Genomic DNA, 18,599 nt, shown 5'->3' with positions numbered 1-18,599 from the left:
TTAATAAAAAATATAACAATTAAATATATATATTAAATACATATGTACTTAATATCACAAAAATAAAAACTTTTTTATCCCATTTATAATTTTTTTTGTTCCCTTATTTTAAAAGATATGATTTATTAATGAAATGATAAAATATTTTATAAATCAATTTTGTCATAAATTACAACAGTAAAAGATATATAAAAGTTTGGATAAATGTATTTTATCATAAATTACTACATAAAAAATTATATGAAATATAATATAAATTAATCTAATTATAATAATAAAATTCTATAGTTACATGTATAAATAAATAAATAAAAATTACATATAATTTATATTATTAATTATCTTATAGAATAATTGATACAAAATAGGCCTTATCCATACTTTTATTTAATAAATTAATAAAAAAAATCTTACTCATATTCAATAAATTAAGAGAAAAAAAAACTTACCCATATCCAACTTATCGAATACGGATCGGATAATATCCGGTTAGAAGGAAATACAGGTGAAATCTCGAAGTCAATCTAGCTAGAAATGAACAGGGCACCTAACGAAGAGACTGCTGTTCAACATTAGTCATCAGAAGTACTATGATTTGAAGAGTCAAGATTGCATTGATATTGAGATAGGGATGTGCTATCTCAAAGTCTAATTGGAAAGGAAGTAGACACAAAAACTCGCTGTCCTCAAAATAATAATCCATTTGCTGCACTTTTTTTTTTTCATCTTGAGTTTCAGTTTCACTTCTATCTCCAACTTCCAAGCCTCCTCATGTGAACACCGTAATCCGTTCACAGTTTAGTTTTGGCTTTTGAAACCGCCTATTATTAACGTTGGCTTTTTATGTCTTCGCCCTTCAGAATTTATTTTATTTCCGTATTACTTCTAGAGCAGGTTCAAATCATCCACGATTTTTATCAGAGGGGGCAAAAAAAAATATTGAATTGGATTTAAATATCTAATCGGATCTAAATCTATTAACTAATTGGGTACTCGATAAAAAAATAATGCTTTGACTTTTATTTTCTAATGCTCCGACTTGTAATTTTTCATGTTTTAACTTATAATTCTAATTATAAATAATAATTCAATAAATTTATTTTGATTTTAACACTAAATTTAACCCGAATTACAAATCAGATATCCAGAAGAGGGGGCAACAAAATTTCCAGGGGCGGGGAGAGGGAGAGCAAAATCAATCAGTACCGATAGATCACTACTAAAACTGTCACCCCCATGTTACATGCTGGGTCCGCCTTTGGTTCAAATGCATGTCTTTCATTCTCAATCATTTTTCACATTCTTATTTCTTTTTTTAATGTACAAACAGTCGATTCAAACCGCTCAACATGATCTCCATATTAAAATGTGGTTAGAGACCAAAAATTTTACTACTTTTATATAGGTACAAAATCATTATTTTCACAAGATTTTGAAATCCAAAAGTAGTAATTTCATAAATGTCTAAAAAAATAGTGAGTTATTTTCCAAAAATATAAAATTTGATTTTCAAGTACATTTTAATATGAATAATATATTAAGTAATTCAGATTGACAGTTTGGCTTTAAAAACAGAAATATGAATCTGAGGCACGATTAAAGTGTGAAAGACATGAAGAATATGAACGTTACTTATGTGTCTATTTGCAATATTTCAAATAAACTACCTTACACTTGATCAGCTTCTTAGAAACATATGAAAATAACAAAAATTACCAAAAATTATTAAAACCTAATCGTCCAACAAAAGTTTCAACAAATTCGCGAGCTTTTGTTTTTGCTTATGAACCCTTAGCCAAAAAATAAATAAAAAATAAAATCTAATTTTAAGTTCTTCGTAACTTTTACCTATTTTCCTTAAAACTTGTATTTAAAAAATATGACAAATCTTCATGTGCTTTAAATCATCGTCTCTTTCAGTGTCTAAGAAATTGCAAACAAATTAAGCAAAATCACTTTCATCATCGTACCATCCATTAATAGAAACAACTATAATCCGCCATTAATAAAAACAACTATAATACCAAAAAGACGAAGGTTCAAATGTTTTTATTTTTTGTGTTTTCATTATGCATTTATTTTTAGAATTACAATAACTTAAAATTTAAAACTTAAATGTCAAAAGACAGTTAGATGTGATCTATATCATTGCCTCAACGCACACATAAAAGAGCTTGCAAAAAATACACCAATGTGGATAAATCATGGACGTTGATTTTTCTACTAATTGATTCATATAAAACTAAAAAAAAAAAAAAAATTGTATGTGTATGTAGCTAGAGAAAATAACATAGATGACATCTAATGGTTTTATTTTGACATATAAATTTTAGAATTTTTGTTATTAAAAAATAAGAAAAGAAGCTTAATGAAGACACAAAAAATAAAGATATTTGAACCCTCCTCTGCCTATCAAAAATAAAGATAAATATCTACATTTTCACTTTTGAGAGGGCTTACATGCATACTTCCCTAGTTACAAACATACAAATTGTTAAAATTACTCCATAACCCCTCATGAATCCCCCAGTCAGTCCCTTTGGCTTTTCCTTCTTCATCTCCCTTGTAACAGTGGATTTGTATCAGATGGAAGGAGGGGCCCTCCAAACCTCCTCATCCTCTTCCTTCAATTGCAATATATGTCTAGACTCCGTATCAGAACCGGTCGTGACCACGTGCGGCCACCTGTACTGCAGGTCGTGCATCTATGATTGGCTCCATCGTCACCACCCCGCAACTGGAACCACCTGCCCGACATGCAAATCTCCCATGTCTGACACCTCTTTTATTCCCCTGTATGGTCAGGGCTCACGTACCAGCGAGCCCAGCATCCCCGACCGGCCTTTTCTCATGAATTGCACCAGGTCCAGGGGGGAGGAAGATCATCACCTGGTCATGAGTAATTCCAATTATGGTACTTGGGTCGACGATGGCAACTTTCGTAATTATTGCGGGCTTGCGGGTTTTGCAATAGGATTGAAATATGACTGCCCCTACAGGCGTTTGGATGAGTATGGTGCAAGGGAAGGAATTTGGATTGAGATATGGCTTAGGCTGTTGTTTTCTGTATTACTAGTGTTTGCAGCTCTTTGTGCTCTCTGGTTTTGACTTTGAAGAAGATAGATGATGTAAATTTGTACTGGGTTAGTGTTGTTGCAGTTTCATTTGGTCTGTGCGAGTAAACTAATTGGGATAAATTTTGCATAGAAATTATGCTAGTTAAAGGCATCGAAGTTGAAACCTACCTTATATTATTATTCAAATAAATAGCAAAAAAGGAAAACGATTTGCTGAAAGAAGATGGAAAAAGATGAAGAATATGGCATGTGTTTTTCTAATGAATGTAGCTTGTTAAAAAAACACATATCAGTTTTCTCATTCCTGAGATCCGATAAAGCTGGCATCGTTAAAAAAGAGAAGCAAATTATTTATGTTTGATTAAAGATCAGAGGAATATTATTTTCATTGTTTCTAATTCTCGTTTATTATTCAATAATCAGTATTGGAGTTCCGAAGGGCATTACAGTCCACTTAAGATACAAACTATAGAGGAAGAAGAGCACAGGCTGCACAAAATAGACAACCGTACAAAACAGTTGCATAATAAATGTTACTTGACTTGATGAACTTTCACTTTAGCAAATGCTCAAATCCCTACAAACATTACCACTATTGATTTCAAGAGAGCACAGTATCTCAACCAAAATTAGGTAACAATTTACCTTGCTAACAAAAATTTGGCAAAGAACACGAGTATGTCAATTATTTTCTTAGTTTTATCCTCTGCATTTCTCATTATTAAAATTCAAGCAAACATCACGTGGTCCATTATTAATTAGGCACAACTTTGAAATTATATTCTAGCAAAATCCTTAATACATACCGCTATTGCTGATCTCCAAAACATAAACATTACATAACAAAAAGAAAAACAACCTTAAGACAAGAACAAAATAATAAAAATTTGCAGGATAACAATAAATTAAACAAGTTCCTCCACTATTTTCTAGCAGGGATGTTCATCTTCTGCTGCGAGTTGATGATCTCAGCAATGGCTTTCATGGCATCGGCCATCTTATCTGTGGTTTTTCTCTGATCTTCACCAGACTCGTTTATTTCAGCTGCATCCTGATTTGTCTCGACAATTTCAGAATTTGTGGATTGTACTTTGGCCTCATCGTGTTCTTTGTTTGAGTCCGCTTCAAGTGTGTTTTCTAGTGGATTGGTACCAGTTTCTTGAGGCGGCGGTACAAAAAAGGGAATTTTACCCCGTTGCCAGTCATGCAGCACCATCTTGGCTACTGTCATCAAATCAGGCTCCCCACCCTGAAACAAAATAATAAATCTCATTTTAATCACAAGCATTCTGCTGTGGAGTGGGCCTCTGTTGAAAATCACATTCCTCCCCCAACCACAAGCAAAGCAAGCACGAATACATGCCAAAAAAAGAAAAGGCGAAAGAAAGAAAGAACATAATCAAGTAGAACAATACCTTGAGAAGTTTTCCAGAGGACTCACACATCTGGGTAAGAAAGTCATTCTCATCGGCCCTGCAATAAAATCAGATTTAAACAAAACGAAGAAAAACTACGAATGTTTAGTCTGATGAGAATAAGGAAAGTGTAATACCAATCGTCAATCTTATAAGCCCTTTGTAAATGCTCCTTTTTAACCCGTTTTAATACCTCGCCTATATGCTCTGTTGCATCTCGCAGATTTGTAACGCGTACCTAAAAATTCAAGTAGTATTTCATTTACAAGTTGCGAACTAGGCAAATGTCATATCAATTGGGCACTTATAAGAGATAAAAACAGCATACCACACCCTTGAGAACTATGTCAGTCTCTGAATCATTGTTGTGATACACAACACCAGGACAGTCAATTAGGAAAATTCTTTTGGTCAAGGTGATATACTGCCAAACCTTGGTCTCTCCTGGGATTGGTGCCACCTTGCAAACCTTCATATACATAGTTTAAGGATAAAATTAGAATCTTCAAAAAATGAGAACACATTAATAACAGGATAATTCATCTTGCAAAACTGAGGGTAAGGTGGATTCAATTGCAATCCTTGACCAAAAGACCAGCAAAGAAGAATATGAACAAAGATTAGGTGATTAAAAAAAAATCATACAAATAACAAGAGAGAATACATTTTTAGAGCGTAAGGTGTTAATAACAGATGACTTTCCAACATTAGGATAACCAACGAACCCAACAGATATGGCCTGTTTGTCACTCTTCAAGCGTGCGAATTGCCTCAGTACTGATAGAAGAGATCCCTGTAACAATATAGAACAATTATTTGCCTGCTCAATGATGCTATTATTTGTCAAATCACAAAATTTCATGAAATAGGTCTATAACCCAAAAGCATGACAAATATCTCAGATTTCTATCACAGTCGAAAAATACTATTAAAACAATAATCAAATAACATCCTCTTTCTAGTTGATTCTACATGTAAGTGGTTTGCTTATAGGAACAAGACACTTCACATGCTTTGTAGAGGCATACAATATGTGTTATTTTAATGCAATGGGTAGAACTGAGAAGTCCCCAGCTATCTTGACAGAGAGAGAGACCAACCTTGCCAAAAGATTTGGTGACACTAGCATGAAAGGCCAATGTAGGATACTCTTTCGACAAAGTGCGAAGCCAACCTTTCGATGCCCATGCTGGTACCAGATCACACTACAATAATAGCGGTTAGAAAAGGAATAAGCACTGTAATGTATCAATGGTGAAATTCTATATGCGACACCAACCTTATTAAGTAAAAGAACCATGTGTTTGTGCATGCACTTTTCCTTTAGGTGCTTTTCCAAATGGAAGCATCTTGTTCCCTGTGGATCCCTCGCATCAAGTACCTGCACAGGAAAAAAAAAAACTCGTACATTAAATTTAATTAACAGTCTCTTCACCACATAATTGACCATAGCTAAAATTGGTTTGGCTTCAGTTGAGTACAACAGTAACTCATTCAAGCTTAACAACATAACTGCAGCTATTGAGTTAAACTAAGGGCTATTTGAAACTTACTTGCACAATTAAGGGATCAACAGGGCTATGATTAGGGTAGATATGCATGATCAAACAGAACAGAGATACCCGCCCAAATAGAACTCAAACCAAAGTACCTGACAAGACTTCACCATAACAAGAATTCTATTTGGCACCTATAGATTGGTAAGAAAATAGAACAGAAAAAATAATTCTGGAAAGCAAACAGGCTTGACGAGAAGAGCAAGAGAGGGTAACTACCTGGACAACGACATCAGAAGAATCAACAACCTTGTATAGTTCACCCCAAATTCTCTTACTCTGTCCCTTTTCAAACATAGTGTGTCTAACTAAGTCTCTCAGTCCATCCTCCTCTTCTTCCTTTGGTAGGTTTGCCGATGCATACTTTTGTTCAAATGCATCTTGAAATTATCACCGGCAACCATATAAAATTAAAAAATAATAATAATAATGAAAAGAACAATCAAATGTTAAAATCTAGCTCGTAGTCAGTATACCTTGAGAAGTGCTAGCTTGTGAAAGAAGAGACTCATAATCAGATACTGCAAGCTTCGGCCGTTTCCTTCTTCCCTTTGGACCAAAAGCATGCTCAAAAGGCTGTGTGTCAAGAAGATGTGCCTTCGCTTGCTGTTTTAAAAGAATCACACAAAAACTCTAAATTAAGGATTCAAGTTAACTGATTACACATGGCTCAGAAATGTGTTATTACACACACACATCATATTATATTATATTATCCTGATTGTTTTGTCGGTACAACATATATAGGTGAAAAAAATTCTTGAATTTCCATCGGAAGCAGGATTTTGCGAACTATTACTAATACCCTGTGTAGTTAAATTTCTTAAATACTTAGCCAAAGTGGACAATTTAACAAAGTAGTCACACATTGGTTTACTTCATTGCTTTGATGCAAGGAAGGATTTCCAAAGGTCCTATACAAATATACTACTTTTCAAAATATACCTTTTGGTGATCTTGAAGAAGCGATAGAGGCAACTTCCTCTCCTTCAATATAACATTGTACTGATTGGACATGCGGCTCTGAAGCTCCTCTCTGAAGAACTCTAGCTCCTTCTGGTTGACAACCCTTGTATTTCCTAATATTTCACAATGAACTAACTGGTAACGGACTCATTCAACTTCAGTACAACTGAAAGCAAAGTCAAAGATTCACAGACAATAATTATGTTACACTGATTGTAACATTTTGATTTGCTTCTTCATTTTTTTAAATTGTCATTCAGAATATATAATCAATACTTAGTTGGACTGGAGAGAGAGAGTGTACGAACCGAACCAGCGACGATCAGGCTCGATGCGAGTGTTAGGCAGGTCCTTGGACTGGAGATCATGCCATAGAATATGCCCCTTGCTATTCCTCTTGGGCCTCTGATTAGTCATCTTGAGGCGCCGCACGGTGGCGGCGGAGCGCATGTTCTTGTCGCCTTTCCCCTTCCCCTTCCCATTGCTGCGGTTCACGTCCAAGGAGTGCTTCGGCTTGCCCGATACATTCACGCTCTTCTCCTTCCTCTTCCCCATTTCTTTTCTATTTTTCTTTTTTTTCTTTTTTTTTTTGATTGAAGGAGGTGCTAGAGTTGAGAGAAGGAGCACGGCGGCAAGAGAGAAAGGGCTGTCGGCTTATCGCGATACGTTGGGGTTTTTCGGACAGCAGCCACTACGGATTACGAGCTTCCCCTTCTTATGGAACTCGCAGTCTCTGAGTTGACTTAAATTTTGAGGTAAGATCTAAACCGTCTAATTTAAATCAGCACTAATGTTAAAGGACCCGTGCGTTATGAGCGTGATCCGGATTGACCCAAATTCTGATCGACGGTATGTAAATTAACTCAAACGGTAAGTTAATGTAGAGGATGCGGATTCCTTGTGACGTTGTGCAGGCGCTACGAGTTCAGATCCAGTGCGGTAACCTACTGTGTAGGAGATCTTTATCGTCCGTTTTAAGTAAGGACGGATCTTGAAGTTCACCACCATTCATATAGGCACCGAAATATTCTGGAAGTTATTTCAGACTCTGGGTTTAGGTTTTCGACTTTAATAAATCCTTCATCGGTTTTTCGCTTCGCTTCTGGGTTACAGTAAAAAGTTCCTCCTCGTTGGAATTGGGACGGAAAGTCCGATGATATTCAATTATTTAAGGGAGAAATATTTGTAACTTTATATTTCTTCTTAGTTAGTTTCACAAATTTAGTTTATTTAATATTCTTCCGGTTAAATTAAAAAAAAATATATCATTGGTCTACGTCAATTTTTTTTTCCATCTTATAGCTAAGGTTGTCAATGTTCGATCTTATTGGCCTCTCTTCAATGAAAACGTATTATTTGATACAGTTTAATCTATTTATCGAAAAGTAAATAAGTAATTTTGTTTTCGACAAATTGTTTTTATATTTATAAAATTAAAAAATGAGTTGAAAACAGGGGAGATGATCCCAATTTTCGTATTTATACCATTGAATTCAATGATGAAATTCAGAAAGTAATAGATAGTTTGGAGAAATTTTAAAACTTAGCATAAACGAAGACTTGAGTTTGCGTGTCATTAGGATTGGCACGCGGATCTACTATGCTCATCACTTAGGTTATGTACTAAGTGAAAGGTTATGTACTAAAATTTGTCCCAGTTAATTGTTAAAAATAATATACATATTATTTAAAATTAAAAACAAATTGTCGAGGACTAGAAATATAAACTTAGTTTTTGAGACATCAAACAATATATTTTTGCTCGGAGAACAGGGTTTTTTCGATTACCAGAAACCTGTAGATTTTTGCGAGCTTTCCAGATTATAGTCATAATAGAAAGATCAATGTTTGTTATCAAAAGTTGTAGCTGTTTGAATTTTGTCATTTACATTTTTTTTGTTGAATTTCGTCATTTACATTTTTTTTGTTGAATTTCTTTGGCTTGAATTTTTTTTTTATCAAAACGAATATTTGCCAACAAATTAGTTATCAGTAAATTAACATGCAATCTTAAAATAAAAACTAGTTTATTTATTTCCATTTTGATGGGTCATATTTTTTTTTTGGAAATAAGGCAATAGAGCCCGTTTCATATAGAAACCAAGTTAATTTATAGACTAAGCAACGTTAACCACTAAAACAAAACAAAGCAAGTGCAGTCAAGAGAAGCATCATTAAAACAAAAGATAATCATGCCACATATGGCATACACAAAAAGGCCACACAGGGCACCCATCTACCAAAAAGACTGGTTATGGATCAATAGTCAGTAGGATCTGTATCACTATCCAACTCAATAATTTGACCAGCAACGGCGGGATTCCATTCGCGCAGAGGGACGTCATCCAAGTTTGCTGGCAGCCATGCATCTTTACCCTGTTGGTCGGCTTCCTGTACTGTTCTTGTCCACAAAACAATCAAATGAACTATATGAGTAACCAAGGATCTAACAGTTGGAAGTGGGGTATGCTGAAAACACATACTATTCCTAGCATTCCATATGGACCATGCAAAGGCACTAATGGTAATTAGGAAAAAATAATATTTACTGGTTGGAGGTAAGGTAAAATCAAAATCAAGGATATCTTGAAAACAATGTCAGTTAGGTAAGAAGTTGGGTATAGCTCCTAACCAAAACAAAACCTGCTTTGCTAGGCTACAATTAAAGAATAAATGGTCCACTATTTCATCATCAAGGCAAAAGTGACATTTTTGATTACCCAACCAACCTTTGAGTGCTACATTATCTTTGGTCAGTATTCATTTTGATGGGTCATATAACTTCATAATACTTCGTTTTAATTTAGCATATTACTAGATATTTTTATTTCTATTTTTATTTTGAACGACTAACACAACAAATAATATTATATATCATTTTAAACAGCTAACAATGATAAATATTGGTACATAATAATTTTTAATTACGTACAACGGCAAATAGTACATAAATTTAAAAATAAAATAAAAATTGCGTGCCCCCCTTTACGTTCTATTGGTAATGTGATATTAGAATTTCCATCATAAATGTCTTAAATGCGCTGCAATACATTTTATTTTTAAGGTATGAAATTTATTTGTGAGAATTAATTTTTAATCTAGTTACTAGAATAATATTATTTACATAGAAGATCACTAGTTCAAAATCTAACTAAAAGGTTCTTTATAAATATTTAAGATTGGAACTTAAAATACTTGATGGTCGCAAAATTCTTACTTAAAAGAATGAAATTGTGAGCCTTTAGAAATGACAAAATGCACGAAAAAAATTCTTTTATACTTGAAGAACTCCACAGGAAGAAAGAAAGAATAACATGTATTACTCCTGTCATAGATTGGGAACAATTATATGCATATTATCAAAACAATACCATAAAGACATCCATTGTAATTTAAAAACATAACCATAATTTGTTTTTTTAGCTAAAAATACTACATAAACAGAGACGTGCGATAATTACAAACAAAACAGAGAGTCACACTTCTCAACTGACAACTTGAACACTTGAACTGTACTTACATGAACCAATTTATGTATTTTAAAATTAAAAAGAGCTCTCTATAAACCTAAAAGGAACAAAAATGTCAAACAGGACCAGAGCCGATAATGGCAATGTATCTGGCATATCTTTGTACAAAAATTTTAATATGAAATCTAGACCTCAAAGAAGGAAAAATACATTCTTATAAACTCGCAAGTGCTCTAACATTGCATGACCAAAATGCCCTATGCATTTCATATTCTTTATGGCAAGTAGAAGCAAAAAGATTACAGAAATCTTGTTTGCTCCCCACAAGGAAAAATATAACGTAAACTTTTTCTGAGGAAGACGAGCATATTTGGCCACTAGAGAAACACTTCAACTTTGTTGAGAGTAAGAATGGTCCTCTGGTAGATATACTTTTATATTTTGAGGTTTTGTAGAGACACTCACTTCACATGAGAATCATAGGCATCCAAAACTGAATTTGGGATCACAAGAGGTAGTTTATCTATGTACATGAAAAGACGTCTTAGATTCTCCCTTGTGATGGTTGCTGAGTCGATGATGTCCCTGTTGTCAGTTAATATCCACAAATCAGCCGAGTTCACTCTATTTATACTGTCCCGGCAAAATGGGCATGATTGAGATCTTGATTTCCTACATTTTAGAAATGATTTTTCAAACTTTTTTAAGAGATCATGAATCAACGTACAACAAGGGAATAAGATGTCAGCATCAGAAGATTCAAAACCTGGTGCAGTTCGGCCATGGTTCGTATCAGTATTGTACTGGTCTTTCAAACTTTTTCTTTCACATCTACTTCAGATCATTGGATAAAGACTAATATAGTACTGGAAGTCTGGTAATTAGTGAGGCCAAAGTACTATGCATAGAGCAGATTGTTCCGTACTATGGATCAATATCTCCGTTTTTAATATCCAAACAGCCGATCTGAACCGTTCAACGTGATCTCCATATGAAAATGTATTTGCAAACTAAATTTTACATTTTTCACAATTTTTTTACTAATTTTATAGATAGGTAGAAAATCACTTGATTTAAAAATTCTAGACCATTCAACCATAAAAAAAAAAAATCAAGACCATTCAAAAATAGTGATTTTCTACCTATCTAAAAAATTAGTAGAAAAATTACAAAAAAGTAAAATTTAGTCTGCAAGTACATATTCATATGGAGATCATGTTGAATGGTTCAGATTGACTATTTGAACTTTGAAAATTAAGATACTGATTCATAGTACGGACCATTTCATGATATGCATAGTATCATAGCCTCATGTACTTGCAATCACTAAAATTGAGCATATATGTGCGTACCAATCACGGTAGCAGCTTAAGCACATGGAATGAGTGCAGTTGGGTAGAACAACTCTGCTATTGGTCTCCAAGCAGATCCCACATTCCTCTTCTATCTCATCCTCAATCTCATACAAGAGTTGCTTTCTCTTTCCCTCCTGTTCTCTCTTTCGATATCTCTCCAAGCAAATTGCCTTTTGCTTCCTGTCTTGCATGTCGTTGATTCCATTTCCAACTTGCATCAGCGAAGGAAATATTACAGCTGCTTATGTTGAATATAAAAAGTGTTATGGTGCATTAAATTACATAACATTTACAATATGTTTTAGTAACTTATAAATTATAATGGATTTAGAACTTGTGCTAAGGTGATTTATGAAGGAAAGATGTGCCTTTACATTCGCAGACAGATCCAAGCTGCTCCTTGTTATCTACTTGTAGGACATTAAATTTTGCATTTTTAATTTTTTTTTTTTTTTTACTTTTTCTGATAGGAGAACAACCCATTGATCTAAAGGATTCTAGATCATCCAGTACTGCTGATTTTTCTTTAGAAAAAAAAATAATCTAAATAATGTGACGGTTTCCATCGAGATTTCTCAAGGTTCTAAATAGCGATTATAGCGGCATAGCGGGGAGACAAAAAAAAAAGCTATTGCGAATAGCGTAGCTATAGCGGAAGCTATCACACATAGCGATTTTCCCTTTTCAAACTTGATATTCTATATTTCTACTAATTATCAACATAATCAATATTAGAGAATTGATGTAACAACTAAATGACAACTAATCTAAGTCTATACTTTTTATCAATTATGCAAATAAGAATGAAAAAAATTTAAAAGTAACATTATTTAATAGTTTATACTTCATGGTATTACATATTATAATAGACAAAGAGCAATTAATTTTATAAGGTAAATGAAGTAAATATACATATTTAAACATTTTATAATTATAATAATAATAATCAAAATCAGCTTTCAATTGAAACGAACGATAATAATTTTACAAACGAATACTATAAAAAGAGTAATCAAAATGAATAATTAGTATTTGAATATTTCTCGATATAGAATGATAGAATAAATCACAAATAAAAATAGAAGCATATAATTTGGTTTAGTATACTTATCGTAGAAGACCATGTAGCATTAGAAATAAGAATATTAGTACAGAAATCCATATAAATTGCAAAAAAAAAAACCATGTAGCATAGCGGTAGCTATAGCGGGTCTCATATAGCGGTAATAGCGGTCAGCTATTATAGCTATAGCGGTCGTAGCTGAGTTAGCGCAATTTTATCTCATAGCTTAGCGTTTATGGTCCGAAAAAGCTATAGCGTAGCTATAGCGCCACTATAGCTAGCTATTTAGAAGCCTGAGATTTCTACATGTGGATCACATTGAGTGATTCAGATCTGTCATTCCAATTTTGGATATTGAGATCTGGAGCTCAAGTAATGATACATCTTTACTTGATAAGCACCTTAATTAGCACAATACAGGATTTAGTTTAAAGTTATCTGAACAAAAAGATGGATGAAGATCATTCTATTTTCCTTTTCAAATACATAGCAGAGTACTTCTTCAACAGGATACAATGCATCAAAGAATAAGATAATTTAGACAGGTATATTGAAACAACAAATTGTATTATGGAAATGCAGTGACAATGCTTACTTGTAGCGGAAAGGCAATTCTAAGTGTGTATATTCCATTGAATGAAATAGCAAAGAAAACAAGAGTGAGTGAGATGATTTTAAACTAAATCATATACCATAAAATTCTCTGATGCTCGCTTTTCTTTCCTGTGTAGACATAGTTGTAGTTCCATCTAAATAAACCTGCCCAGACAAAAAATTTGAATAAATGCTCTATAACATACAAGCTTAGTAAACAACCAAGTCTAAAAGAAAAATACCTTGATATACTAACAGCATAGATGATTAAATATAACTAATTAATAAATTGACATCCATCAGTTGTACCGGTGTCTGGCTCTGAATAATTAATTTGATTAATTACTTCCATAATTATATTCCTAAAAGTACAGAGTGAAACTCAACTGCTCTCAGATGTTTTAACAAGAAGGGTTGCAAATGTTACCAGAAAAGACAAAGAAAGGAAAAAGAGAAGAAAGAAATGAAGACCTTGTAAATGAGTATTCGTAGAAAACCAAGAGTGCCAGCAATAGCAAAGCTACAGTCGGTCCATTGGACAAGGAATAGAAAAATATGTGCCACAGGACTGTATGCCATCCTCATCTGCAGGCATGCCCCGTCATACTCCCTCTTAAATTCTGAAGCCCTGAAATTACATCAAAAAAGCAAAATTGATCTTTTTTCAAGATGCACATTTTTTTAAAAGCAATACCACAGATTAGGCCTAAAAGAGAGCAAATAGAACGAATTTTCAACGAAATAATCAGAATTTCAGAAGAGGGAAGTGGACTTACAGTGAATTGGCGTGCTGTATGTCAGCTTCCAGCACCTTCAACGAGTCCTTGAATGACTTCCCCATGGATAGGATGCACATGCGTCAACAACATCCAAGCACCAAAACCCAAAAACCCTACTTAATTCCGTAATTTATTTGTTTTTTTTTATTCTTTCCGTAGGTAGGGAGGCAATGAAGGAAAAGAGAGAGCTCTGCTCGTGACACGACTCGAAAAGAGCAAACTTTTCGTTTGTGCCAGGTGGCAGCGCGGCTGTCTCTATTTGGCGAATTAATTACTACCAAATTAAGTTATTGGTTAAAGAGTCGAACAAGTGGTTGCATAATTAGAAACTTCGGGAATTCAAAGATTTTGACTGGCTTACAGCGCACAATCCTTCGCTCCGTTCTTTGGCTGGAATGCGGGACCCAGATATCTGACAGTTGTTGGTAAATGATAAATATATATATATATTTTTTATGTGAAGCCCTAGCCCGTAGATAAAATCTTTTAGGAATTAGGATAAGATATATATATATATCTTTTAGGATAAGATAAAAGAGAACTATGGACAGCTGTTAGATATTTTCAGAACCGAGCTTCTTTCATGTGCGTGTGCAGACTACAGACATGCTATGCCAAATCAAATCGAACGTTCCGGATTTTTTTTCTTCTTTATATTAAAGCCGTAGACACGCAACGTCCACAACACACACACACACTCTACGTTTATATTCATTCAATTTTAGGTTCGTTCCGTAGAAGAACATACGTCTTACTCAGCTGAACTGTACAGTACTAGACAACGGTCTTTATTCAAATTCAAAGTTAGTTACAATACGAGATTCGAATTCGAGTACGAATTTGTTATGAGAATACCAGGAATGTGTTTTCCTCATCGAAATTTCGATGTACAAATTTCGATAAAATCAATGGCTGGATTCGAAAAAACAGATTCATGTTATTCCAGAAGAATAACAGCTGATTTCTTTCTTTCGAATTCGGATTTTCAACAAGATGGATGACTTATTTTAATTTATATTTATACACAGAATGTTTTGGAAATTGGTGTATACATTTTCTTGCTATGAAAATATTTTTTGGATTTCCGAATGTCCATCTCTATTTCAAAAAGAAAAATGAAAAGAACAATTTCGATCAGTAGAAAAGAAAAATAACAAAACCTTGTTTGCTTTGCAAGCGAGAAACAAGACCCCTATTATGATATTAGCATCTGTTTTGAATAAGTTGATAAGCAGAAGAAGAAAGGTATTGAACAAGGGGCAAATATGTCCATTTAGATTTTTACTTTTATTATTTTATTTTATTTTTAAGTGATAAAATTAATAAAATATTTAAGTTTAGATAAAAATAATTAATTTTCAAGTTTCCATGGAAAATATCTAATTGATATATTTACGATGATATATATCTAAATTTCTTTTTTTTTTAGCACGCTTGGAGCTCGAGAAAGATAAGAAAAACTTTCTCCTCCATTTATTTTGACGCTGATTTTCGACAACGATTTACGATTTACTACAACAGTCCAAAAATGAAGACTCCCAGAGTAAAAGAAGATAATATTCCTTTTCAAATGAGATTTCTTTTGTTGGGTGATCTTGTCGCCATAGAGTCTGAATTTAGGGTCGAGTTCATAACTCGTAATTTGCTCATAAGTCGCTTATTAAAATTTCATTAACAATTTATTTAAACTTACTCTTTAACTTAATGAGCTGAGTATGAGCATGAGCATGAGCATATCCCAACTCGTTTATTAAGAATTTGTCATATCTAATCCTTACTACATCCAATTCCAAATAAATCAATGAATCAAGTTTTGCCGCATTAAATTAAATTTCGCTGTCTTATTAAATCAAGTTTCACTTAAAATTTTGGATAAATGATAAGCGCGGGCGTGACAGCTGGCAGACCAAATCACCAAACCTAAAAGTTATCAACTCATAACCCGTGACTCACTCACTAAAAATTCATTAACAACTCGCTCGTTATACAACTCGCTTAAAGTCGCTCATTAATTTAATGAGCTGAACCGAGCATGAGCATACCCCAACTCGCTTATGCTCGCTCAATAATCACCCCTGACTTAGACTAATGGAAACTAGGAGTGTTATCAGTTCAGTTTGATTCAAATTGAATTAAAATAGGTAAATCAAAGTTTTATTCAGCTTTTTTTTTTATGAGTAAAAGTTTTATTCAGATTTTTTAAAATCAAATCGAAATGTAATCAAAACTGAATAAGAAATCGAACAAACTGAAATAAAGTTTAGTTTGTTCGGTTGAACCGAAATAGAATATTAATCATAAAAATAAATAATTTTTTTGTTAATTTTTTGAATTTTTGAAAAACGAATTAAAAAAAATTGTTTAGTTCAGTTTAACTAGTTTTAAATCCAACCAAACAATATACAATTTTATCCTAGTTTTTGAATTTTTTTTAAATGCTTGGTTTTGAAGGGGGGCGAGTTTAAATATTTCGGTCGGTTCGGTCTAACTAGTTTTACAATTTTTAAACCGAACCGAATTATTAAACCGGTTTTGAAAATATGAACCAAACTGATCTATTTAACCGGAAAACCAAACTATCTAAATCAAACTATCTCGGTTTGATTTAAAACCGATTTAATCAGACCCAATGAACATCTCCAATGGAAAACATCAATTTGCGTCGTCTAGTGTGGAATGGAGGAGAGTGGAGGGTTTCAGGCAGTGTTGTAAAAAACACCCGTTTAGACCGATTAATCGGCCTATTAGTCATTGATGGTGATCAAACCGTCATAGATTTTTTTGACTAATTGACTGATTATTTCGATTATAACCGATTATTCCCAATAAATCACTTAACGATACTATATCTGTCCAACGACCACATACCGTTATTAGGGGTGTCAATGGCACCTTTTTAGCCGTTTACCCGACCCGTATCGTATTCGATAAGGCGGGTATGGGTAAGATTTTTATTTCATTGGCTTATTGGGTATGGGTATGGATAAGAATTTTTTTTCGTTAACCAAATGGGTAAGGGTGTGGGTAATAACTATTTCATACCCGTTACCCTATAGAGTAATTATAAAATCTAAATATATATTCAATTCAATTTTCAACCCACCTAAATATATATTTGTGGTTTTGAATTTTCTTTCTTTATAAAAACAATTTAGTTGGAATTAATTGAACATTTACTTTTATTTTTTTTATTAGAAATATAATTACATATGTGTGAAATAAATGAGTTTTTGATGCTTAATTTGTAAAATATAATAAAAATAATTATTATAATAGTATTATCGGTTATTCACCCGCTAGCGTTTCGTTACCCGGTAATATTAACGGGTAAGAGTAGAGTAGGATAAAGTCAATTTTTAATGGGTATGAATAGAATATGGATAAAATCAATTTTAATGAGTATGGATATGAAAATGTCTCCATCCAACCCGTACCGTACCCATTGACACCCCTAACCGATATTTATAACCTGGTTTCAGGTCATGTATCTTTTGCTCTTTGATCGGTGCTCTCTAATTCTTGCAAGATCATCCTCTACAAACACTGAATTGCAAGATAATATGTAGTCTGATGAGGTTTATGGTTGAGAAAGAGAGGAATGGAAAGAAGAGTCAATTTCTACTAATTAATGTCAAATTTATTATAAGGATCACGATACTTTTTTTTATTACACAGAAGTGATTTTTAAATTGAGATCAATCATTTAGATTTAAAACATTTTTATTCTTTTTTCAAGAAATATTTTAATTTTTCTTACAGCTATAAAAAACCTCGACTGAAAAATATTAATCAGAGTTATTTGTTGTAGTCTCTCTAGTAAATTTAATTCTATAGTATTTCATCTATTTTAAAGAAATATAAAAATATTTCTAATATTTTAATAAAAATATAAAATCTTCTAATTAAATAAGAAAAATCACAAATCAAACATTGGACCGAATAATGTCAAATCACAAAAAAGACCTTTAGTATTTCGGCTCTGTATGTCAAATAGAAAAAATAATATTATAACATAGTCGTTATGTTTTTTGGCGGTCTATTTTTCTTCAGAACCGGCAGAATTGTTGACAGTTCTCAAAGAAAATGAACAACCGAAATTTCTGACAGTTGAAGTATTTTTATAAATTTTCAAAAAAAAAGTGAATATTTTCATAATTTTCTAGTTGGATATTAATTAAAAAATCGGGAGATAATACTTTTCTTTTGTAAAGGATGTTGTCCGCTATTGGATGTCTCCATTCCTCGAATCGTCTGGTTCTTAGAGCATCTACATCCGTGAAACTCTTGAAGTTTCTAAATAACTGTCAACTAATTTTTAGAAATT

General features: G+C 33.0%; 3 protein-coding genes across 3 annotated transcripts; 1 reads left to right on the top strand and 2 right to left on the bottom strand.

The window, feature by feature from the left end:
* Window positions 1-2,517: 2,517 nt before the first annotated feature.
* LOC144543893 (uncharacterized) lies at window positions 2,518-3,108 on the top strand. Its single transcript, XM_078292344.1, has one exon. It carries the CDS (start codon window positions 2,518-2,520, stop codon window positions 3,106-3,108), a length of 591 nt encoding a protein of 196 aa, XP_078148470.1.
* A 750-nt stretch (window positions 3,109-3,858) lies between these two features.
* On the bottom strand, window positions 3,859-7,750 carry LOC144576211 (nuclear/nucleolar GTPase 2-like). The gene is made up of 11 exons (XM_078326513.1): window positions 7,323-7,750; window positions 6,994-7,127; window positions 6,525-6,654; window positions 6,268-6,428; window positions 5,772-5,873; window positions 5,593-5,697; window positions 5,157-5,285; window positions 4,821-4,961; window positions 4,630-4,730; window positions 4,493-4,550; window positions 3,859-4,326 (listed from the first exon to the last, which is right to left on the bottom strand). The coding sequence occupies exons 1-11, from the start codon at window positions 7,567-7,569 to the stop codon at window positions 4,000-4,002; spliced, it is 1,635 nt and encodes a 544-aa protein (XP_078182639.1). The 5' UTR covers window positions 7,570-7,750; the 3' UTR covers window positions 3,859-3,999.
* Window positions 7,751-10,314: 2,564 nt separating this feature from the next.
* On the bottom strand, window positions 10,315-14,509 carry LOC144576212 (E3 ubiquitin-protein ligase AIRP2-like). Its single transcript, XM_078326514.1, has 5 exons — window positions 14,273-14,509; window positions 13,968-14,124; window positions 13,595-13,661; window positions 11,837-12,077; window positions 10,315-11,156 (listed from the first exon to the last, which is right to left on the bottom strand). The coding sequence occupies exons 1-5, from the start codon at window positions 14,350-14,352 to the stop codon at window positions 10,946-10,948; spliced, it is 756 nt and encodes a 251-aa protein (XP_078182640.1). The 5' UTR covers window positions 14,353-14,509; the 3' UTR covers window positions 10,315-10,945.
* Window positions 14,510-18,599: the final 4,090 nt, after the last annotated feature.

Source organism: Carex rostrata, chromosome 25 (genome assembly GCF_964058835.1).
Source record: "Carex rostrata chromosome 25, lpCarRost1.2, whole genome shotgun sequence".
NCBI classification, from domain to species: Eukaryota; Viridiplantae; Streptophyta; class Magnoliopsida; order Poales; family Cyperaceae; genus Carex; species Carex rostrata.
The sequence above is the reverse complement of the archived record's forward strand: the minus strand, read 5'-3'. Positions and strand labels throughout refer to the sequence as shown.